The sequence below is a fragment of the Wolffia australiana genome, chromosome 7 (genome assembly GCF_029677425.1).
Source record: "Wolffia australiana isolate 7733 chromosome 7, ASM2967742v1".
In the NCBI taxonomy this organism is placed as follows: domain Eukaryota; kingdom Viridiplantae; phylum Streptophyta; class Magnoliopsida; order Alismatales; family Araceae; genus Wolffia; species Wolffia australiana.
In genome coordinates this window covers 6,787,874-6,809,933 of record NC_135841.1, presented here as the reverse complement: position 1 = coordinate 6,809,933, position 22,060 = coordinate 6,787,874, and the positions used below count along the sequence as shown (strand labels likewise).

General features: G+C 46.5%; 5 protein-coding genes across 8 annotated transcripts; 2 read left to right on the top strand and 3 right to left on the bottom strand.

The window, feature by feature from the left end:
• Positions 1–5,642: 5,642 nt before the first annotated feature.
• Z-ISO (15-cis-zeta-carotene isomerase) lies at positions 5,643–8,544 on the bottom strand. Its single transcript, XM_078577650.1, has 4 exons — positions 7,934–8,544; positions 7,721–7,867; positions 7,438–7,647; positions 5,643–6,217 (listed from the first exon to the last, which is right to left on the bottom strand). Exons 1-4 carry the CDS (start codon positions 8,342–8,344, stop codon positions 5,882–5,884), a joined length of 1,104 nt encoding a protein of 367 aa, XP_078433776.1. The 5' UTR covers positions 8,345–8,544; the 3' UTR covers positions 5,643–5,881.
• Positions 8,545–8,734: 190 nt separating this feature from the next.
• Positions 8,735–9,291, bottom strand: LOC144705114 (ubiquitin carboxyl-terminal hydrolase). Its single transcript, XM_078577651.1, has 2 exons — positions 9,157–9,291; positions 8,735–9,061 (listed from the first exon to the last, which is right to left on the bottom strand). The coding sequence occupies exons 1-2, from the start codon at positions 9,223–9,225 to the stop codon at positions 8,810–8,812; spliced, it is 321 nt and encodes a 106-aa protein (XP_078433777.1). The 5' UTR covers positions 9,226–9,291; the 3' UTR covers positions 8,735–8,809.
• Positions 9,292–9,432: 141 nt separating this feature from the next.
• LOC144705115 (GRIP/coiled-coil protein) lies at positions 9,433–13,249 on the top strand. The gene is made up of 3 exons (XM_078577652.1): positions 9,433–9,690; positions 10,488–10,566; positions 11,456–13,249. Exons 1-3 carry the CDS (start codon positions 9,511–9,513, stop codon positions 11,473–11,475), a joined length of 279 nt encoding a protein of 92 aa, XP_078433778.1. The 5' UTR covers positions 9,433–9,510; the 3' UTR covers positions 11,476–13,249.
• LOC144705112 (zinc finger CCCH domain-containing protein 63-like) lies at positions 10,891–14,659 on the bottom strand. 2 transcript variants are annotated; one of them, XM_078577649.1, is made up of 7 exons: positions 14,361–14,659; positions 13,788–13,964; positions 13,566–13,628; positions 13,288–13,407; positions 12,915–13,199; positions 11,447–11,749; positions 10,891–11,366 (listed from the first exon to the last, which is right to left on the bottom strand). In XM_078577649.1, the coding sequence occupies exons 2-7, from the start codon at positions 13,950–13,952 to the stop codon at positions 11,184–11,186; spliced, it is 1,119 nt and encodes a 372-aa protein (XP_078433775.1). In that variant the 5' UTR covers positions 13,953–13,964; positions 14,361–14,659; the 3' UTR covers positions 10,891–11,183. The 2 variants fall into 2 exon arrangements, with proteins under 2 accessions (XP_078433775.1, XP_078433773.1); XM_078577647.1 differs by having other exon boundaries at positions 13,788–13,945; positions 14,361–14,655.
• A 1,067-nt stretch (positions 14,660–15,726) lies between these two features.
• On the top strand, positions 15,727–21,934 carry LOC144705111 (uncharacterized). Of its 3 annotated transcripts, none has more exons than XM_078577646.1 (3): positions 15,727–15,802; positions 16,195–20,013; positions 21,623–21,934. In XM_078577646.1, the coding sequence occupies exon 2, from the start codon at positions 16,335–16,337 to the stop codon at positions 19,989–19,991; it is 3,657 nt and encodes a 1,218-aa protein (XP_078433772.1). In that variant the 5' UTR covers positions 15,727–15,802; positions 16,195–16,334; the 3' UTR covers positions 19,992–20,013; positions 21,623–21,934. The 3 variants fall into 3 exon arrangements, with proteins under 3 accessions (XP_078433772.1, XP_078433771.1, XP_078433770.1); XM_078577645.1 differs by lacking the exon at positions 21,623–21,934 and adding an exon at positions 21,115–21,612; XM_078577644.1 differs by lacking the exon at positions 21,623–21,934 and having other exon boundaries at positions 16,195–20,207.
• Positions 21,935–22,060: the final 126 nt, after the last annotated feature.

The window sequence follows — 22,060 nt, the reverse complement described above, 5'->3', positions numbered from 1 at the left end:
GTGAGCCACAAAATTGTTCAATAAATTATTAAATTAATATATTAATATGACTTCTTGACGACTGTGTCAACAGGTTAATTATTACATCTATTATTTCACATAGGGTGGGGAAGGGGATGCCCTAATCCGGCCTCTTGGGGCAGCGTTTAAACTAACGGCGCCACCTCAAGGCCGGCGTCAGTCCTTAAAATGCATGGTGAGACAAACATGGAACCCCCGAATACACGTGGGTAGCTCCGTAAAAAAACGACAAAAGACGAAAGCAACATAAGTTCATGATAAGTAAAGAAAATAAACCTCAGCGTCGTCTCGGGTTGCGCGGTGAGGAGGCTTGCGGCCTGGTAGTGGTTTGCTTGGATGGTCCTCCATCACTAACATATTAAATCATAAGACAGTAAATGCTACATTATTCCAAAAGGATATTAATTTATTAAATTCTTCTACTAGGATAATTCATTATTTCAATGTAACTAAAATTATTAAATCTGTAAAAAGAAATTATTCAATTTTACTGGACTTTGCGTTTATAAATCCTTAATTTCTCTGTCAATAAATTAATTGGTACAACTAATTTCTTACATCCCCTAACAAGTGGCAACAAATTACTTATTTACCTGCATCTAAAAATATATAAATGTCTCACTTTTCTGTGAACAAATTATTCATTATATTCTTTAATTTTTCAGTCAAGGACTTAATTAATAAATTATCTACATTCAAAATTTAAGGTCAATAATTTGATTATCATAACATATTAAAACATACATATCGTATTAAAAAATTTAATTATTACCATCTATTTAATAAAAAAATACAATTGTATTAAAATTCCATCACGGATGTCATCCGTGACGGAATTTTCGTCATGTCACGTGTCTGGACTACCCCGTCACCATCGTATCACCATCACGGGCAACCCATCATGTGTCACCGTCACCGTCACGGCTCATCTGATTTGTCACCTTCACGTCATCCGTCACGTGTCTGTCACGGTGACGCGTGGCATGACGGATGGCGTTTGACAATCCCTAAATTGGTGAACAAGCGTATGTCTTTAATATCTCTTGAAAATCCAATCGTTTGTATCAATTTGTGCATGTAAATGCCACTTGCAGTCCTATTCTGCAACATATATATGAAAAATGTATAATAAAAGAGACAAATGGTGCAATCGTTGTGCCTTTTTCTTATCATTAATCACATTGCGTGTCTTGTCCATGCCCAATTAAAAATACAATTAGCATTTGTGCGCATCTATATGAAAAAGGGCGTCTTTATTTTAGTGGATTCTTTCCATATTTAAGGATAACTTAATAATAAAATAATACCTTAGATTATGTGTTTTAATTATTCGGTGAAGCCAATGATTGATTGACATCAAAAACTCATTGTAGTCAATGACTGGTCAATGAAAATCATCGGCCATATTCTGAATGAATTTGATAGTGACATGTGATGGAGCATATTCAATCAAATAAATTCCATTAAAACCCTTATAAAAATTGATTAAATAATAGGAATCTATATTCAGACTTAAAATTTTATTTCTGTATGAATCTAATGTCATAAATTTGCAAAACATACCGAAATCCATAAAAATTTGAATGATATACTAAAAATACAATAATCCCCTAAAAGTATTTAAAGAAATCTAAAGTTATATTGTATGACTTATAAAATTGTTTTCCTCATGAAATTAATGTCATAAAATATGTTTAAATACAACAAAATCAACAAAAAATTTAACTTCATTTTTGAAATGTAATAATTTATTTTAAGCTTAAAGCACCTGCATTAATATTTTAATAAACATAAGGATTTCTAAAATAAAAATGGCAAGTAATTTATGATTATCAGTAACTCGGATGGTTGACTAGGGATTGTCATTTGATTATACCCCAAGTCATCCTATGTGCACCAAACAAATGAGGGACTATAAATACTAAGTGATGAATATAAGGTTCCATGAGAGAGTTATTATTCTCATTTGTATCTTTTGGAGCATAAGGGGGAGCTTGGCACCCCACAACCTGGAAACTCAATCTGTTGATTGTGTTAAATTGATTATCATTAATATTTATTTTTAAAATAAAGGTTCTTGGGCCATTAGAGTTGTTAACCAGGCTGATACATGAGTATAGTTCCGGGACAAGGACTGGACAGGACATGGGCGGTTTGGGACAAATTTCATCCCGACCTTCGTCCTATGGAAGCAATAGGACGAAGGACGGGATGATTTTTCCCCGGCGGAAAAAAAACCGTCCCGTCCAGAAATGCCGGGATGGTTTTTTGTCCCGTCCGGACGAAAAATCGTCCCGTCCTTCATCCTGGACGAAAAAATGTCTCCATCCTGCCGCCGAATTCCCGCGCTTGGAGCCCTAAATCGCCCCTCTCCCTGCTTCCCTCTCCACTCTCCACTCTCTCGAGTCTCGGCTTCCCTCTCCGGTCTCCACTCTCCCGCTTCTCTCTCCCCTCTCCACTCTCCGGTCTCCCGGCTTCCCTCTCCCCTCGCTCCTCTCCACTCTCCCGTCTTCCCTCTCCCCTCTCCCCTCTCCCGTATTCCCTCTCCCCTCTCCACTCTCCCATCCTCCCTCTCCCCTCTCCACTCAGCTGTATTCCCTCTCCCCTCTCCACTCTCCCGTCTTCCCTCTCCCCTCTCCACTCTCCCGTCTTCCCTCTCCCCTCTCCACTCTCCCGTCTTCCCTCTCCCCTCTCCACTCTCCCGTATTCCCTCTCCCCTCTCCCCTCTCCACTCTCCTGGATTCCCTCTCCCCTCTCCACTCTCCCAGCTTCCATCTCCCCTCTCCATTATCCACTCTCCTGGCTTCTCTCTCTATTCTCCACTCTCAATTCGGAAAACGTGAAGTCTCCCAGCAGGCGCAGGGCGCTCTTCCGCCGCTTGTTTGACGTCAAGGTATTGAGTACTGCTTATCTGTACTGTTTGACTAAAGTAATAAAAATTGATCCCATTAACGTAATTTTTTAATAGGTTGAGAATAATATGTAATAGTGCAATTTCTTAGATTTACCTACAATCCTACAATTAATTTTAAAGTATGTACTAGTAACATTCAAAATTTAACCAATGCACATATATTTCTGCAGATCTCTAATTATTGTTAATTTACTAAAAATCACAAATTAATTTGATTTAGGACAATGTAACTGAATGCAATTCCAATCTTAAACCTTAAATTTCGTATGGGATGCAACAATTTGTTTTCATTTTTCGTCCCAATTCGTCCGTCCCATGTCCACATCTTTCGGACGGACGAATTTTTCGTCCCCTAGGACGAAATTCGTTCCGTCTGTAGGACTGCCGGACGATTTTCCGTCCACAAAATCGTCCGGCACTCGCGGACAGGACGAATTTCGTCCCAGGGGACGAAAAATTCGTTCGTCCACGTCCCTGCACTATATACATGAGCCTATAGGGTCACATGCAAATGGTCTTTGTACATTTGTAGATATACTTAAAGTTTAAGGGTTTATGATTTTTTTTAATTTACGTTTAAATAGGGGAACACCTCAAACAAAATTTACCTCGACCCGAATTTCTCATGTGCATATCCTTTTTCTTCCTTCGCTCTTTGAAACCTCTCCACTCATGTGATTAAAATGGTGTAACGATGATGATGGATTCAGAACAGGGATCATTAAGGTTAAGGGGGATATTCGAGATACAAATAATAGAGTGGTACATCTAGAGGCTGAACACATGAACAACCTAATATGTCTCAAGCAAGAAATTTAGAAATTTCAGTTCCAGTTCATGCCAAGGTGATTTGACATTACTTTCAAAGTCCTATTGTGATTCTGTTTTAAGGCATCCATTGTGTGTAAGTTTCATATCAGTCACGGCCTGAATCCAACATTATAGGCTCATTGGTTTATCTCAAATGGGATGTACCACACCTCGATAATATTTCATTATTTGCTTCAGGAACCAAAATAGGAGAAGCATAACTCGCATATGGTGATAAAGTGAACAGAGAAAAGGTTTTCCGACATTTGATCATTGAAGAAAATAAAAGTTAAGATTAATATTTGTACCCATAATTAAGCATAATTGAAGATAAATAAATAACCCTGAAAGATAATTCGATCTGAACGTGCACCAAGAAGAATTTTGGTAAACAAAAAAACAAAAAAAACACATATGACCATATGTGTTTTTTTATTACTAGCATATGTTCAAATTCATAAAACTAGCTCCTCGAGATGTCAAGTTGATATGTGCCCCTTTGTTTTAGGATCTTGTTGATTACATACTGGCATAAATTACCAAGGAACGGATGTTTGAATGTTTCTATCACGTAGGTTGAAAATATTTCATTATATTATTATTATATATCACCATTCAATATAAGTTATGCACACAATTGGACAATCTGTGTCTGTGAAAAGAATTTTTATGTTTTTATTCTATTTCAACTCCCTATGAAGGATTCTTTTTCTCCTCAGCCTTCAACCCTGGTATATTGATGCACATTTTACCAGTCCAGGCATTTAGATACGAACTCCATCCCAAGAAATATATCAGGTCCTAACATGGAGTAGTGATATGTTTCCTAACCCAACTGAGAAAAATTGGATCGACTCAGTCTATATACCGAATACCAATAGTTTGTGTACTCCACTAAGAAAATGTTCGTCCCAAAAAGCTTCTCACACACCATCACGTTCAAGTTTTTGATAAATCCTATTCCGTGTAATGTTTGTCGATACAATTTATGTATAAAGGATAACTTGTTAAGATACAAAATAGCTTAATTGGTGATCTTGGGCTTGAGCATAAATTTGACAGTGGAAATTCTCAAAGTTTCTTTCCAAGGGCCCCCATAAAATGTAACTTTTGTGCACGCTTTTTCTACGCTAATTCATGAGTGGCAGCTACCTTTAAAAGTTAATTTAAATATTACCAAATAATATTTCTGTGGATCTCACTACTCATATGGAATAATCAAATGTATTGAAAATAAGGGTAAACATACCAAGAAAAACTCCAGCGTTTGGTGAGATATTTCATGTTGATGATGTCACCTACTAAATCCAAGAGAAATCAAGCAATTGGATCCTAACAATGCATTGGTCTCCTAGCTTTGTTATGTCGACCAAGGGTATTGATGCTACTAAACATATTCCCATGTGAATTAAGGGTGCATTATGTATTATTTTTAAATGAAATAATACTTATCACACTCTTAATTACTTCGAATGAAGTGTAAAAGCAATGGCGATGAAGCAAGATGGTGTCATCTGTGGTGCTACTGAACATATTTATGTGTCATCTATGGTGCTGATTGGAAATAAATACATCGCATTACTATTTTTCAACCAATTAATTATCTTGACCATTGAAATGATTCAGCAAGATCAGTATTTCCTTTTCAAATACGGTGCTGAAGTTGGAAATAGTAGATGCAATGTTTTTAATTTATGACCAATTTTTTGGTCCTTCAGATGAAGGTTAACTTCCATGCTGATGAAGCAAGAGCTTCTGTGGCACTTACTCTTTAAAAATACAACTTTCTCGGTAATAATCAAACAAAGGTCAGAAAATCCCTCCACAGACTAAACGTGTGACGTATAACTTATTCAGGACAAAAAATGCTCCAGCCAACCGTTTCTACCAGAGGAGATGATAGCTTGAAAAAGAAGCAAAAGAATTCTGATATGACATCCACAATGATGAAGCAAGAAAATACTTTCTAGTTCTTGCAACAATCAATTACCCCGGATGAAACATAATTTGACAGACTATACATGTAAGGTAACCTCTTCCAGCTTAAAAAAACAGTACCAGCTGCAAAGATCAAGATGAAAAACCTGCTGTTGCTCACCTTGAGAGCTCAGAAAATGCAGTCAGAGTCAATCCTTGCTACCAGTGAAGATGATAGCTGGAGGCCTGCATCAGGGGGTGGGCAAGGTAGGCGCTGATGGTGACGACAGTGATGGCCAAGTAGGGAAGACGAATGAACTCCTTGTAGTAGTCCTTGGGCAGCTTCTGGCGGCCATCCAGAATGGCAGCAAAGGGAAGCACGCTCGTCCGCTTCTTCAGCTCTGAGAAGGCCTCACCGTGCCGTGCTGCAAGCCGACGATCTCCATTCCAAACACCAAACAGATGATGGGCAATAAGCCCGGCTGAGGCTGCCACTGCCACTGTGTTGCCAATCCACAACGTATGCGCTAGACACCATATCACCTGGCCCACCATCTGAAAGCCAACAGGGAAGTGAATATCTGGCCTCCATGAGATCAATCATCCAAAAACCACAACAATTATCCAACCTGACTCTCTCTCCCTCCGTCCCTAGCCTATCTATTACTTGAAGAAAATGCTCCATATCTATCTATTTTTTTGAAGAACATTTTCAACATCAATCCATATTTTGAAGAAAATTCCCTACACCCATATAGATCTCTATCCTCTATCTCCACGGATAATTCTATTTCCGTCTTGGTACCTAGCTACATAACCAATCACTATCCCTATCTCCATAGTATTTTCTATGTTCCCTACACCTATCCCCGACTATATTTGTACACTCAAACATCTATGATTTCCTCAATCTCCACCTCCATCTCTATTATTTTTAGTATCTCTGCGTCGATTCCATTAGTATTTCCATCCCAACCATTTATTATCTATCTGTCCCACTCAATATTCTCCATCATTATTCTCTATCTCTCTATCTCTATCTCTACACTGTCTCCATTCTACATTCTCCATATACATCTATCTTGATCTCCATGAGATCAATCGTCCAAAAACCATAACAATTATCCAATCTCACTCTCCCTCCATCTCTAATACACCTCTATCTCTCTCCGTCTCTATTCTACCAATTATTTGAAGAAAGTACTCCATAACTATCTACTTTTGAGGAAAAATCTCTAAATCTGTCTGTTTTTTTAACATAATTTTCAATATCCATCCATTTTTTGAAGAACATTCCCTATACCAATCTAGATATTTGTTCTCTATCTCCACAGACAATTCTATTTTGATCTTAATACCTAGCTACATAAACTATCACGATCCCTATCCCTATCTCCATCGCCATTTCTACATCCCCTACAGCTATTCTTCGAAAAAAAACATTCCCTACAACTATCCACATCAAATCTCTATGATTGCCTTTATCTCCGTCACCACCTCTATTATTTTAGTATCTACTGTGTCAACTCTATCTCTATTTCCATCCCCAGGATCTAGTATCTATCTCTGTCCCTACTCAACCTTATCCAACTTTACAGTCTCTATTTTACATTCTCCACCTGCATATCTCTATCTTGATCATCATCTATCTCCAAACTACATTCGCCAAGTGTATAACTCTATCTCTATCTCCGTCTCTATCTCTATCTCTATCTCTATCTCCGTCTCTATCTCTGTCTCTATCTCCGTCTCTATCTCTATCTCTATCTCCATACCTGAGGGTGCCGGGTGATTCGGATGATGCCGGTCTCCCAGAGGTGCATCTTCGGCTTGTCCACAGCGGCCACTTCAAGAAGATTGAAGGTGGAAGGGTAGAGGAAGAAGAAGGACACCAAAGACGCCAGCCAAACCAGCTCATGCACCCCCGCCACATCCTTCACTTGCCACAGCTGCGTCCCCTCGTACCGATGGTTGATGAAGTACACCTACAACACCCACAATCCAAAGAATTCAAGAGAGAGAGATGACCATGATGCTGATGATGATGATGATGATTACGATGGTGGTGAAGGCCAGAGGAAGGGAGACGCCGGCGAAGAGCACGCGGAAAGCCCGCTCGCCGACGAGCTTCTCGCCGGCGTATCTAAGGCTGGCCAAGCCGCTGTGGACGACGGCGAATACGCAGAAGAGAAGCAGCATCACCACCTGCCATGGAACAGAAAGAAATTCAGAAATTGATGAACTGAGACCGAACCCAGTTGAGAAACTCGCCTCGGGGCTGTTCGATGCTGCGGAGATGCCATTGACGAAGCTCGATCCGAACCCAGTAACGGGATCGATCCAGATAACGTTGAGGGCGAAGAGAACGGCACCCAAGATGGCGGCGAAGTAAACCCAAGAGAGAATACTCTGCTGGGCCAAATCGAAGGCCGCCGAGTCCTCTCCCACCGCCTCCTTCTCCGATTCATCGCTCCTTTCCCCCGCGGCGGCGCGAGCTCCTAAGAACGGCGACGGAGTTCTTCCGGAGTCGATTCCCCGGAATGTAAGAAGGGCTTTGCCGGGATCGATTCTCTTCTCCGAGGAGACAAGGAAATCGGAGCGGAGAGGCGGCCCGCGGACTCTTCTTGTTCGGGCTACGGCAGGGAGGAGAGGACGACCCGCCACCAGCGAGGAGATAACCATCTCTGGGCTCGTTGAAGATCAACCCCTATCCCGCCTTGCTTCCTTGAATAAGGATAGCAGGAGTTCCCGACGGGGCCTAACACTATCTGATACCGCGGTTCTTTCAAGCTTTCTACCGAGCAATTGGCAGGCGATTACAAGAAAAAAAATGAAGGAATTGCAGTCGAATTAGCGCAAAACTTGGGTTCTTTTGCCCCGGTTCCAGGCTGTGACCCGGGCAAGAACAGTGGGCCCGCTAGAGTGAATCTAATCCGCGGACTGAACGGGGCTCTGAGCGGCGCAAGGCGACAGCTTTACGCCAGATATCCCGTAAAAATCACGTTTTGACCGTAACCCACCTCTCCTCTCCGCCGGCGCTGACGAGGGTACAGATCACTTCGCCGGAGGAGATTGAAAGCAGAAGAAAAGCTTAGAATTGGGGGAGCAAAAACGCGAGATTCGATCTCTGAAACAGCGGCAAAACAGTCACAGGCTGCACTCGAGGCAGTTGCAGGACTTGGGAGTGAAGGAGCAGAAGCCGAAGGGCCTGTTGGGGATATTGCAGTTGATGGCGTAGCAGCAAGGGGAAGGCAGGCAAACCCCCCTCGGCCCCCCGCAGCAAGTGCACAGCGCGCATATCTGGAAGCTGCCCAGCCGCCGCCGCGTCTCCGCCAACACCAGCCGCGCCGCCGGCGGCGCCGCCGCCGGCCGCATCTCCCACTTCTCCTCCTCCGCCGCCTGCATACCCACCCACCATTTCACTTCAAAAACCCACCTCGGCAAGAAATTGAAGATCCCAAAAGGAAAAAAATTCAACAAAATCGAAGACCCACCAGCGCAGATTGAGAGATTAGGAGAGCCGCGGCGAGGGAGAAGAGGAAGAGGGCCGCGCGGGGAGGCATTTGCTCTTGGGCTGAGGGAGGATCGAGAGAGGCACTGTTGCTTGCTGCAGGGAAGGGGAGAAGGTGGCGTCTATTAATGGGTTAATTATGGGCAAGGGAAAGAGGCGGAGGGGAGAGGAAGAAGGGTGGTGCGAGTTGCCGGGGCAGCTGAGCGCCGGGCCAGCTAACACGTGAATTTCTGAACAGTAGTCAAGGCAGATGAGATGGGTTTAATGGGCTTGGCCCGGTTGAGCCCACCGTTCAAAAAGCCCGGATCTTGCGCTCTGGGTTTGTTCGTGCGAGGAGATGAGGAGAAGGAGAGGAGAAGCTGCGGATGGCGATGGCGAGGTGCGAGGCAGGGGAAGAGGGAAGGCGTCGGTTCTGACGAGAGGAGTGGAGGCGGTGTTCGAGTTTGTCAAGCTGGCCGAGTTTGAGATTCTCTTCGTGGTGTTCTTCCTCGCCGCTTTCCTCTTCATCAAAGATCTGGTGGGTTCTTCCCCAAATTCGATTTTTCTTCCTTGGGAATCTGGGTCCGTCTTCCGTTTTGATTTGGTTTTGGTTCTTGGGAGAGATTATTCGGTTTAATTTTGAGCGATGAAGCGTCAGGATGACTGGTTTTTTATGGATTTTTGCGGGCAGAGTTGTGCTCGATGCGATCACTATCTTTATCTCTCGAATTGTTTCGCCGATCTCGGAGGAAATTTTTTTGTTAGGAGATCTGAGATCAGCATCTATACGCGTTGATATTTGTGGAAGGAACACTTGTGGTGATACTCCAATGGTCGATATGAGTTTCTTGAATCTGAGATGAATTCTGTATTCGTTTCTTTATCAACGTTTTTTCATTTGGCTGTGACATCAAACCCAAAACTGCATCTGCGATGATTGAGGAGAAACCGCCAGTCAGTTTAAGAAATTGCATTTTGTGATCGATTTTACGGAATTCTATGAAATTAACAATCCCTTTTCTCAATTTTATGACAAAGTTAAATGAGACATTTTGTTTTTCTTTTCGAGCTATCTGTGGAAAAACTGGACATAAGCAGCGTTTAGACAACTTTTTTACGACTGATAGTATGCTTTATTTTAGATCATATGCTAATCTACGGTGACGAAAAATCAGGTTTCATTTCCATTTTACATTTAACCGCGATGTCATGTGCATCATCTCTTGCTAAAAAATTACAGAAATGCTCACGTGTTATAGAATATATAAACATGAAAGTGCCGTTTTTATATTCCATTTTCAGTTATATTATGAGCGTTTTTTTTTCTTCATGCAGACATCGCGTCCCCACTACAACCAGATCCTGGTGAAGAACCCTGAAGACGATGATTTCTGGCCTTTTTCAGGTTTCCGACGTAAGGATTAAAGATTAATGAATCCAAGTTTGAAAATAGAGATATAAAATAGAACAATTTTACAGCACTTGACGACATCAATCACCTATTCGTTGAGCTCCCAGTCATTCTTCTTCAAATTTTCATCATTCTTATACTTTTCTCTTCCCTTGAATAGAGCAAACTGTCGTCTAATTTGGGCAAATGAATGTTGTAATGAAAATAAAAAATAGTCTGACACTACCCTCGACTTTTATGTAATTCCAATCCAAATCCCATTAGTTATGTAAGATTCCATCGTGGTCGGACTTTTTTCATTATTTCTGATCGAATAAGACAGAGTAATACAGAAGGCCATGGGACGCCAAAAGTGATAAGTTTAAGTTCAATTTTTACATGGACGATGTGTACAAAAGCTGGTTCTGGCGAGGATGGAAGCATTTATTAGCGAGAGAATGACCTTTATGTGCACATTTACATGACGTACCAGCATTCTGGGTAGAACGGAGCAAACTCCATCTCCTCCTTTTTTAAGAAGCAGCGCATTTTTTCTTGATTTTCCTTTGATAAACTATAACCTTGCTCGGAGCTTCATGCATTTCTGGGGTTGTCTTCCTCATTCCTCCTCTTCAACATGGTTAAGAAAGAGGAGAGACTGACCCATCAGATGCCAACGGCTGGGAGCCACTCGGCAGAGACTGGTCAGCATGTGATGAAGAAGACATGCCATAGGCGAAGGGGCCCATGGGATGGTCAAACTTGCAGTTAGACCCAAATTTGCAAATCCCATATCGCAGATAAAAGAGGCAAGGAGTTTCTCCCTGCCAACCACAAAACATAAGATGAGAAGGACTATTTGAATTAATTTGAAACTCTCTTTACTTCCTCTCTGTTGACTTACTGGACGCAGGGGAAGGCCCAGTGGACTGAGAATGCAGTCAGGAATGGGGATGACTCTCTCTCGAGGATGGTGGAACCGGCAGACGGCGCCGAACTTGCAGTCTCCGGTCTTCAAGTAATACTGGCACTCCTGCTCGCCAGGTCTATCTGGAAATATGTTCTCCTTCTGGAAACCATACAATCCCACGGGGAAGGGGCTGACCGGGTACGAGGCCGCTGACCCTTGACTCGTTTGACCAGTGGTCTCACTTTGACTCAACCTGGCAGTCTGCTGGTTCCCTGGGGATGTGCTACTAACATGTCCCTGCCAAGAAATCCGGAGTCAAAGCTACGAGTGCACAAGGCACTGTTCGCCTTCACAGACGACAAGAGAACGCCGACGAGTCGTGATCGTTCCCTCCATTCGTCCTCACCAGGATGAGGACGACAGCGATGAAATCCTCATCACTTTTCATCCTCTCCGCTAAAAATCATAAAGTTATAATACAGACAGAACTCTACCTAATCGTAATATCACTCAAATGTTTAAAAATCATTTAGGTCTTGAGATTTCCGAAGACACTGACTGATGCCAATATCAGATATTGGTTGCTACAGTACTGATATCCAGATATTAGAATACCGGATAGAGTGATGAATTCACCTTAGTCTCCAAAACTGGCACCCATCCACCAGCTCCTGGAACTGGTGGATATTATTTGCCAGGATAATGATGACGGGGCAAATCGTCATCATGCCTTTGTTCCGGATTGTCCCGGACATGGACGAAGGACAGGACGGGACGAATTTCCTCCCGTCCTACGTCCGATGTTAGCTCAGGGACAAAGGACAAGATGGTTTTTCGTCCACCGACCAAAAAACCATCCTGTCCAATAATCTCGGGATGGTTTTCCATCCCGTCCAGTCCTCCCGGGACGAATTTTCGTCCCAAAATTCGTCCCGGGCGAAAAAAACCCATTTTATATTTTTAATATATAAATATAGATTTTTCTCAGGATTTTAAGGGAAATATGGAGGAGAGAGAATTCAAATGGACATGTGCAATTAATTCTGAGCCGCATCAGTTTGCATGTGCGAAAAAATACAAGGACCTTAATGCAAATTGTCATAGCGAGACCACATGGCGAGATCTCAACCGTTGGATGTGAATCTGGCAGTTTTTCATCCACATCCGTCCGTCCATCGTCCGAGACCTCCGGAAGGAGGACGGTTACTTCGTCCCACGGGACGAAACCGTCCCGTCCGGTGGTCACCAGGACGAATTTTTGTCCCCAAATTCGTTCGTATCCTCAGGCGGGACGATTTTTTCGTCCCAGGACGAAAAAATCGTCCCGTCTGCGTCCCTGAACTATACAACTATGAAATCGACATTTTCCTTCATCTGCTGGATGACGGCGATGACGATGATGGTAATGACGATAACAGGTTTTTGGTGGTGAGTTTGGTGGCACAGGAGAAGGATGACTTACGGAATACGTGTTCCAGCCAGGGACCTGGACCATGCCCTGGGGGAGAATGAGCTGGGCGTAGCTAGAAGGGCCCTGCCAGCGAGTGCCAGTAATGAAAGAGGGCCTAGTAAGGTTCCAATTGGTCAACGCCCCAGAATAGGCCTCTTGACCAGGGATCCCCGCTGCATACACAGAAGAACCACGCAGAGACACCACGGCGTTGGATGGCTGAGGATGGTCAAATTTACAAGTGCTGCCGAATTTACAAAGCCCGGTCCTTAAATAATATGCGCACTCCTTTTCATTCTGCAAATGAAAGAACAGTTCAAATGCAGTATATATATCTTTTTTCCTAATTTTGTGCTTAAAATGTTGTTCTACGGCAGGAACGAACCGGTCGCAGGGGGTAGCCTAGAACGTTTAGTTGAGCTCTCCCAGCGTCGGCAGCCTTGTCTTTCGGGTGATGGAACTTGCATGTACCACCGAATTTACACGAGCCGGTTCTTAAATAGTACTGCCCAGTTCCAAACGTTAGTTTTTAGCAACCATTCTTCCAAATGAAACTATAGAAAAACATTTAATCAATAGAAGAAAGCGTTCGTGTCTCTCAATTATACAAAATTTGAGCAGCATGCTTCACTTTGCTGCAAAAAGGAGAAAAACTGAGAGTACCTGGCACTCTGGCTGACCAATTCTTTCCGGGAATACTCCTTTAAACCTGGCAGCAGCGGCCGCCTGAAAGTTTAAAACTTCTCATTCAACCCCCAAGAGAGATGATCATGAAGAACGAGACAATGCGTGTGCAAACAGCTTAGTTGAACTTGAACGGCAGATTATTTTTTTTAATGCTCAAAGATCATTCATTTGTCATGAGAGTTTGAAAGGGGCGCTCACCAGCATCCGATCGGCAGGATGGTTAAATCTGCAAGTGATTCCGAATTTGCAGAGGCCAGTTCTAATGTAATAAGAGCAGTCGGGTTCTCCAGGACGCTCAGGGTATTGCCCGCGTTCAACTCCTTCATCTCTTCTCATGTTCACGCGCCACAAATTATCTGCCATGGAACAAATTATCTACCAGTCGATCATACATTGATTCCTCGAATCTTGATAAAAAACTGAAAATCGGGGAGAACGCAATAAACAAAATTTCGAATTCTGGCAAGATAAATCATCTATCGCTCGTGATCAGAAACGAGAGATAAAAAACAGATAGGAGATTTTTCGTCTGGTCGTTGGGAGTGGGTTCAATTTCGATCCGACGCCTTCATCGTCGATCCATTTCTGGAACAACAAACGCACAAATCGCCTGATCGCGTGGAGGGACGGAATCAATCGCGTTAAGAAACATCGGGATACAATCGAGAGACGGCATAATCAGCCTCATTGATTCTGAAAGCGGAAAACCTAACAAATCCGTCGGAAAAAAGAAAAAAAAAAACTCGATTGGAAGATCGATAGAGGGTAAACCAGAGCTGAGCGGCGATCCCAGGGAAGGGGAGAGCTCCATCAATGGCCGGACTGCGGCCCGATCCATGGCAGCGACGACGTCATCGTCGTCGAGTGGGGTGGCCTGGAGGGGAGGGCATCGTCGCGCGCTGCAGAATCTCCGGCCCCGACAGCCACGCGCGTCGCCTGACTTGTGGATTACGGGTAGAGAGAGAGATGAGAGAGAGATGGAGAGGGATTAATCGAGCTGGAATGCGAGCAAACGACGGAGATGGACTCTCCGTGGACCCCGACCTCGCAACCAAGATAGAGGAAACACCTCAGGCCACAAAAAAGAAGAGAGAGAGAGAGGGAGGGAGATGAGAGATGTGCGATAAGAGAGAGAGATGAGAAGGAGAGCGATTGAGACTTTGCGAGGGAGAAAGGGTAAGGGAGATTGATGTAAGAGAGAGAGAGAGAAATAGATGAGAGAAAGAGAGAAAGAGAGGAGAGAGAGATGAGATGATGGGCAGAGAGATGAGGGAGTGGTGACAGATAGGGTAACGTAGAGAGAGAGATGATGATGTGGGAGGGGAAGAGAGTGATAAGTGAAAGAGAGTGTAAGAGAGAGAAGAGAGAAAGAAGTAAAAGAGAGGGTGTGAGAGAGATGAGAGAGAGAAGTCAAAGAGAGGTTAGAGAGAGATGAGAGAGAGAGGAGAGATGAAGAGACAGTAAGAGAGAGATGAGAGAAGAAGAGAGTGAAAGTGAGAGTTAGAGAGAGAGATGAGGGAGAGAGTTAGAGAGAGAGATGAGAGAGAAAGTAAGAGGGAGAGAACTAGAGAGAGAGAGAGAGTAACTGCAAGTAATGAAGACGCAACCCACCAGCCGTTAGTTCGGCGCGCCAAAACGGTGGAATTTGGGAGACGCGTCAGTAGACATTATTTCATATCTTTCCAAGTTTAGTTCAAACTTATTTGATCTCAAAGAATTCCGGAGACAATCAATCACATTAAGGTTAATTTCATTTTAATAATCCGGACAGATATTCGAGACAAATCCTATATTTTATTGGCATTATTCTCATACAAATGTTCTTGTCAGAGCGTTGACTAGTAGAATCCCACGTGGCAGACAATCGCCACCGTCCATCTTGCGACATAATCTATTTCCGGAGGGCAGCTATGCTTCGGCGATATTACAAAAATACCAACCTGCCTGCTGCGCGGCGGCGCCGGCGCCGGGATATCGAGTGGCAGAGACGATATTAATCAAACATCCAGGGGTCTTTTGTTTTTACGTCGACAGCAACGGCCATGGCGGAAAAGGCTGTTCGTCCTCTGTCACGCCTTCTTCCTTCTTCAGAGAGTTGTTAGCCTTCCTGACAACACTTCCAGAGAGAGTTGATAAGAAGAGGAGGAAGGAAGCAGCGAAGAGAGAGCGAGGAAGAAGAAGCTCGCCTTCCTTACGCCGGATCGATCAATCAAGTAAGGGATTATCGTTTTCCTCGATGATTTCGATCTCGATCTTGTCTCGTTCGTCCGTTTTCTCATGTCTTGATTGATTTTCCGCCATTAATTCCGATGCAATCAATAGCGGCTGACGTCCTCGGAGGCACTGTAGCGAACAAGTCTTCGATCCTACTTCGCTCTATCTCTTCCTCTCTCGCCATTACCCTACCGCCGCCAGCTCGTTCCATAGGTCTCTGTGCGGACATCTCTTACTCCATTTCCTGCTTCGTCGCGCTCTTTTGTCGATTGATTGCTGTGTTTTTCCCTCTCCGACGTCTTCTCCATTAAATCTAGTTTCCATTACTGGCGTTGCGCGCCTGATATTGGCTTACCTTGATCGTGAATCGCGATCTGGCTTCGTCGTACAGGTTTCAGAATTTCTCGGGACGCGGGAAAGCGAAGCTGAGAGTTGGTATTATCCTCGACAAAATCGTAACATTGTCCTTTTCTCTCCGATTGTTTCGCGCAAGAAGACAGTCGGATTCGCCTGGTCTTTCTTTCCGCAGCGATGGCAGCCGGCGGGCGATGGGCCTCACTGCTCGTCTCTCTTCTCTGCGTGATTTCATGCGAGGCGAGCTTAACCGGCGATGTTAGACTGCTGTTCGCGCTGAGGGAATCGATCTCGCGGAGGAGAAGCGCGCTTCCAAGCTGGTTCGACTCGGAGATCTCTCCCTGCAACTGGGCTGGAATAAGCTGCCGTGATGATCATCTCGTTCATGGCATCGACTTGTCGGGGATGGATTTACAGCTTCCGATTCCAGCTTCCATGGGTGAGTTTAGAAACCTGAAGCGGCTTAATCTCAGCAATGGCGGATTCTTCGGGCGGGTGCCAAAGACTTTCGCTAATCTCCTCAACCTGCAGTCTCTCGATCTCAGTTATAATCAGTTCTCGGGTGATCTACCTCCGTTAATCTTCCATCTGAGGTTGCTCAAGGAGCTTGTGCTCGATTCTTGCGGCTTCTCCGGAGAGCTTGATCCTGCAGTCGGGCGGCTGAGTAATCTCTCCAGGCTATCTCTCTCCGTCAATTCTTTCTCCGGGAGGCTGCCGAACGAGCTCGGGAGTCTGAATTCTCTGGAGTATCTCGATCTCAGCGCCAACAGCTTCATGGGTGATCTTCCTTCCGGCCTCGGAAACCTCACCAGACTGATTCATCTGGACTGCAGTCGCAACAGCTTCAGCGGACCGATTCCCTCGGTGATTGGCAACTTGGGCGAGCTCCTATCTCTCGACCTCTCCTCAAACCAGTTCTCCGGACCCATCCCGCCGGAGATCGGACGGCTGAGATCTCTCGAGTCTCTCTGGCTGGGATCCAACGGTCTGACGGGCGCCATCCCCGCCGAGATCGGCAACCTCTCCAGACTGAAAATCCTCGGCGTCCAAGGCTGCAGCCTCTCTGGCAACATCCCGGAAGAAATCGGCGAGTTAAGAAGCTTACTGGGCCTCGACATTTCCGAGAACTCCTTCGACGGCGCTCTACCACCGTCGATCGGCAATCTGACGGACCTCATCTACCTCATCGCCGCGCACTCCGGCCTCACGGGGGAGCTCCCAGAAGAGCTGGGGAACTGCCAAAGTCTCAGAACTCTCGATCTCTCCTTCAACTCCATCTCTGGTACTCTACCTGAAGCTCTCTCGGCCTTAACCTCCATCGCCACCTTCATCGTCGAAGGTAACCGGATCTCCGGCCCGATCCCGCCATGGATGGAGAACTGGAGAGAGGTCAGCTCTATAAGACTGAGCAAGAACAGCTTCTCCGGCGCTCCACCGCCGCTGAAGCTCCCCGCCTTGGAATTCTTCTCCGCCGACGCCAATCTCTTATCCGGGGAGATACCCGCGGAGATCTGCAGGTGCAATTCTCTGACCCTTCTCTCCCTCTCCGAGAACAGTCTCTCCGGAGGAATCGCCTTCACCTTCAAGAACTGCTCTTCTCTCACGGACCTCAATCTCGCGGGAAATCAGCTATCCGGGGAGCTGCCGGCCTACCTGGGAGACCTCCCGCTCGTCACCTTGGAGCTATCTCAGAACAACTTCACCGGGGGGCTCCCTTCGAAGCTTCTCTCCTCGCCAACTCTCCTGGAGCTCTCTCTGGGGGGGAATAACCTCTCCGGCGAGATCCCTTACTCAGAGAACTCCAGCCTACAACGCCTCCAACTCGACGACAACTCCTTCCAGGGGCCCATACCGGCGTCCCTGGGCAAGCTCAGGAACCTCACCAACCTCTCCGTCCGACGGAACAGGCTCAGCGGCGCGATCCCGGCCGAGCTCTTCGACTGCGCCCGGCTCGTGGCGTTGGACTTGGGCGAGAACCTCCTCTCCGGGCCCATCCCGAAGGCCATCTCCAAGCTGAAGCGCCTCGACAACCTCGTTCTATCCGGCAACCGCCTCTCCGGCGAGATCCCCGGCGAGGTCTGCGGCGGATTCCGGCAGACCGCGCCGCCGGACTCCGAGTTCGCTCAGCACTACGGCGTGCTCGATCTCTCCTTCAACCGGCTCTCCGGCCCGATCCCGGCGGCGATTCAGAACTGCGCCGTCGTGGTGGAGCTCCGGCTGCAGAGCAACGACCTCACCGGCGGAGTCCCCCCCGAGCTGGGTAGGCTCGCCAACCTGACCTTCCTGGACCTGTCATCGAACCGGCTGACCGGCCGGTTGACCCTCCCGGCGCTGGGAAATCTCCAGGGACTGCTTCTCTCCGAGAACCGGCTCTCCGGGTCGATCCCGGGTTCGATCGCGGCCGCCATGCCCAACCTGGTGAAGCTCAATCTCTCCATGAACGACCTCTCCGGCGAGCTCCCCCCCGCCGTCTTCGCCATTAGAACCCTCACCCACCTCGACATCAGCTCAAATTCCATCTCCGGACCCATCACCCTCCCCGACGGGATCTCCCCGGAGACCACCTCGCTCCTCGCCTTCAACGCCAGCAATAACCTCCTCTCCGGCGGCTTAACCTTGACCGGCCTCTCCTCTCTCTCCGTCCTCGACCTTCACGACAACCGTCTCTCCGGCCGGGTTCCGTCCTTGGCGAGCCTGCCTTCCTTGACCTTCCTCGACCTAACCGGGAACCGGCTGGCCGCGGTTCGGCCCGGGCGGGGGAAGCGGACCCTGGCGGCGGCGCTGGCGGTCGCGCTGGGCGGCGCGGCGGCGGTCTTGGCCGTGGGGCTGGTGGTGGTCCGGCGGGCCGGGCCGGCGGACCCGGCCGAGAGGAGCGCGCTCTCCTCCGCCTCGAACTCCACGGCGGAGCTTCTGCCCGGGAAGGCGGAGCCGTTTAGCGTCAACGCGCCGCTGCGGCTGAGCCTGGGTTCGGTCCTGGCGGCGACGGAGAACCTGAGCCAGGTGCTGGGCGAAGGCGGGTTCGGGACGGTGTACCGGGCCGAGATCGGCGCCGCCGCCGTGGCGGTGAAGCGGCTCCGCGGCGGGGGCGGCGGCGAGAGGGAGTTCATGGCGGAGATGGAGACGATCGGGAAGGTGCGGCACGAGAACCTGGTGCCGCTGCTGGGGTACTGCGCGGAGGGGGAGGAGCGGTTCCTGGTCTACGAGCTGATGGAGAGGGGCGGGCTGGACCGGTGGGTGCGGAGCGGCGCGGCGGCGCTGAGCTGGCCGGTGCGGCTGGGGGTCTGCCTGGGCGCGGCGGAGGGGCTCGCCTTCCTGCACCACGGGCTCGCCCCGCGGATCATCCACCGGGACATCAAGTCGAGCAACATTCTCCTGGACCGGGGGTTCCGGGCCCGGGTCGCGGACTTCGGGCTGGCTCGGGTGATCGGCGCCTGCGAGAGCCACGTCAGCACGGACCTGGCCGGGAGCTTCGGGTACGTGCCGCCCGAGTACGCGCAGGCCATGCGCGCCACGGCGGAGGGTGACGTGTACAGCTTCGGGGTGGTGGTGATGGAGGTGCTGACGGGGCGGGCGCCGATTGGGCAGGAGGAGGGGGAGGGCGGGGGGAGCCTGGTGGGGTGGGTGCGCTGGGCCATGGCGCGGCGCCGGCGGGGGGGCGTGTTCGACGGCGCGCTGCCCGGCGCGGGCGCGGCGCGGGAGCAGATGCGGCGGGTGCTGGCCTTGGCCGTGGCATGCACCGGGGACGAGCCGTGGAGGAGGCCCACCATGCTGGAGGTGGTCCGCCGGCTCAAGGAGATCGACTCGTTGCTGCCCCGCCCGGACGACCCTGCCTGAACAGCTTCAATGGTTGTTGGAGGTATGCTTTCCTTTTCCCAGTATAGTTGGTAGTAGCTTTTTGAATTTTCTCCCTGGTTTCTGGTCTTCGTAGATATTGGTGTTAGTTATGATAGGGCTCTGAGAAAGCTCGACAGAGTTTTAGAAAGGCGCCTTTTTTTGTGGAAATTCATGGTTCATTTGATATCCTCCCCACCCAGAAAAATTCTCTTTTGCCATCCGCTCTACTGTATGGTTTGTAGTAGCTTTTGATTTTTCTCCCTGGTTTCTGGTCTGTAGATATGGGTAAAAGTTATGATAGGGCTCTAAGAAAGCTTAACAGATTTTTAGAGAGGCGCCTCCTTTTTGTGGAAATTCAATGTTCCTTTTTTTTTTTGAATGCTAAATTCAATGTTCCTTTGATATCCTTCCCCCCCCCCAAAAAAAATCGTCTTTTGTCATTTGCCCTACTGTATAGTTAGTGGTAGCTTTTGATTTTTCTCCCTGGTTTCTGTTGTCTGGTCTTTCTAGATATTGGTTATAATTATGATAGGGCTCTAAGAAAGCTTAACAGAGTTTTAGAGAGGCTCCTCCTTTTTGTAGAAGTTCAATGTTCCTTTGATTCTCCCTCCCCGGAAAAGTTATCTTTTGTCATCCGCCCTTCTCTATAGTTAGTAGTAGCTTTTGACTTTTCTCCCTGGTGTCTAGTCTGCATAGATAGTGTTTATAATTATGCTAGGGCTCTAGAAAACTTAACAGAGTTTTTGAGAGGCTCCGCCTTTTTGTAGAAATTTAGTGTACCTTTGATATTCTCCCCCCCCCCCTTCCCAGAAAAAATCTCTTTTGTCGTCCGCCCTACTGATGAGGGACAAGCATGGGACTTGAATCCGTGAGTTAGGGACTTTGCAATGACCATCCTTGGGAAGGATTCAGCTGTTCTTAATTTAGATAGTGCAATATTATCTGATCAAAGTTTAGCACTGATGGAATCGTGAGTTCAGCTAATCACTAAGAGCATATCAAGAATTATCAATAACCGACCATTATCTCACAGTCTAAGAAGTCCCACAAGGTACCTTAGATAATGTAACCAATAGCTTGATTGTTATAATGTTGAATGGGCTTGATTGATATTAATCTGCAGCTCCATTGAAGGTTAAAGGAAAAGGGACAAATGGCGGGTTCCGTTAGAATCTTGATGGAAGTGAAACAACTGGGTTAATGAGAGAAGATGTTCACTTGTAGCGTGGGGAGGAGGGATTGCCCGTCCCGATACCGGGATCGGGTGATGATATCTGGAAGTATGCTGTACTAGATACCGAAAGTCAAATTTTTGGTATCCGTTTTTTTCGATATCTGGATATATGATAACGCCATTGGATATCAGTTGCTACAGTACCGATGTCTGATAACGGTATCCCTCTCGATGTCGTCATCTGCCTCCGTCTCTTGGGGTGAATGGTGAAATCAGATATCGGAGTTGGATATCACATACCGATATCCAACATAGAGGGTTGTATAAAAATATGATTAAATCGTCATATTTCAATGGTTGAAGAAGAATTATGTGAGCCAGGGGGTAAGTAGAGAGCTTTCTAATTATTCATGTAGCTTGTTTAATACATGCATCCCAAACCTTTTTTTTCTGCCAGGGGGTAAGCAGGGAGTTTGACATTGAACTCCAAATCCTTCTGTCCCATATGGAAGAAATTAGAAATTTGAACTGTATTTATCAAACATTGAACTCCAAATACTGTTATCCCATAGGGAAAGAATTAAAAGTTTGAGCTCTATGTATTAAACAAGGTTGGATATATATTAAATTGTTTAACAATATTATAATAAAACGAATATCGAATACCGGATATCAGATTCTGATATTCCGGACATCAAAACTGGTATTTGGATATCAATATCCACCATCAACAGGAAAATCTATTTTTATCATCATTTTAGATGATTTATGGTAATAACACAGCGTGTTTTTAACTTAATGTGATTCTTTGGCAGGAAATTGTGACAATGACTTGTTGACCCACAAAAAATTTAATATGTATTATACTGGCCGAGAAAAACAAGTGACAAAATAA

Excerpts from the sequence above, each read along its gene's own strand:
- Z-ISO (XM_078577650.1), bottom strand. The coding sequence starts at position 8,344 with ATGGTTATCTCCTCGCTGGTGGCGGGTCGTCCTCTCCTCCCTGCCGTA. Across the intron at positions 7,868-7,933 it reads CAGCATCGAACAGCCCCGAG|GTGGTGATGCTGCTTCTCTT; the intron begins GCGAGTTTCTCA and ends GTTCCATGGCAG. Across the intron at positions 6,218-7,437 it reads GAATCACCCGGCACCCTCAG|ATGGTGGGCCAGGTGATATG; the intron begins GTATGGAGATAG and ends GTTGGCTTTCAG.
- LOC144705114 (XM_078577651.1), bottom strand. The coding sequence starts at position 9,225 with ATGCCTCCCCGCGCGGCCCTCTTCCTCTTCTCCCTCGCCGCGGCTCTC. Across the intron at positions 9,062-9,156 it reads TAATCTCTCAATCTGCGCTG|GCGGCGGAGGAGGAGAAGTG; the intron begins GTGGGTCTTCGA and ends GTGGGTATGCAG.
- LOC144705115 (XM_078577652.1), top strand. The coding sequence starts at position 9,511 with ATGAGGAGAAGGAGAGGAGAAGCTGCGGATGGCGATGGCGAGGTGCGA. Across the intron at positions 9,691-10,487 it reads TCCTCTTCATCAAAGATCTG|ACATCGCGTCCCCACTACAA; the intron begins GTGGGTTCTTCC and ends TTCTTCATGCAG. Across the intron at positions 10,567-11,455 it reads GCCTTTTTCAGGTTTCCGAC|GGGAAGGCCCAGTGGACTGA; the intron begins GTAAGGATTAAA and ends TACTGGACGCAG.
- LOC144705112 (XM_078577647.1), bottom strand. The coding sequence starts at position 14,427 with ATGGATCGGGCCGCAGTCCGGCCATTGATGGAGCTCTCCCCTTCCCTG. Across the intron at positions 13,946-14,360 it reads GGGATCGCCGCTCAGCTCTG|ATAATTTGTGGCGCGTGAAC; the intron begins GTTTACCCTCTA and ends GTTCCATGGCAG. Across the intron at positions 13,408-13,565 it reads TTGGTCAGCCAGAGTGCCAG|TACTATTTAAGAACCGGCTC; the intron begins GTACTCTCAGTT and ends GGAACTGGGCAG.
- LOC144705111 (XM_078577646.1), top strand. The coding sequence starts at position 16,335 with ATGGCAGCCGGCGGGCGATGGGCCTCACTGCTCGTCTCTCTTCTCTGC.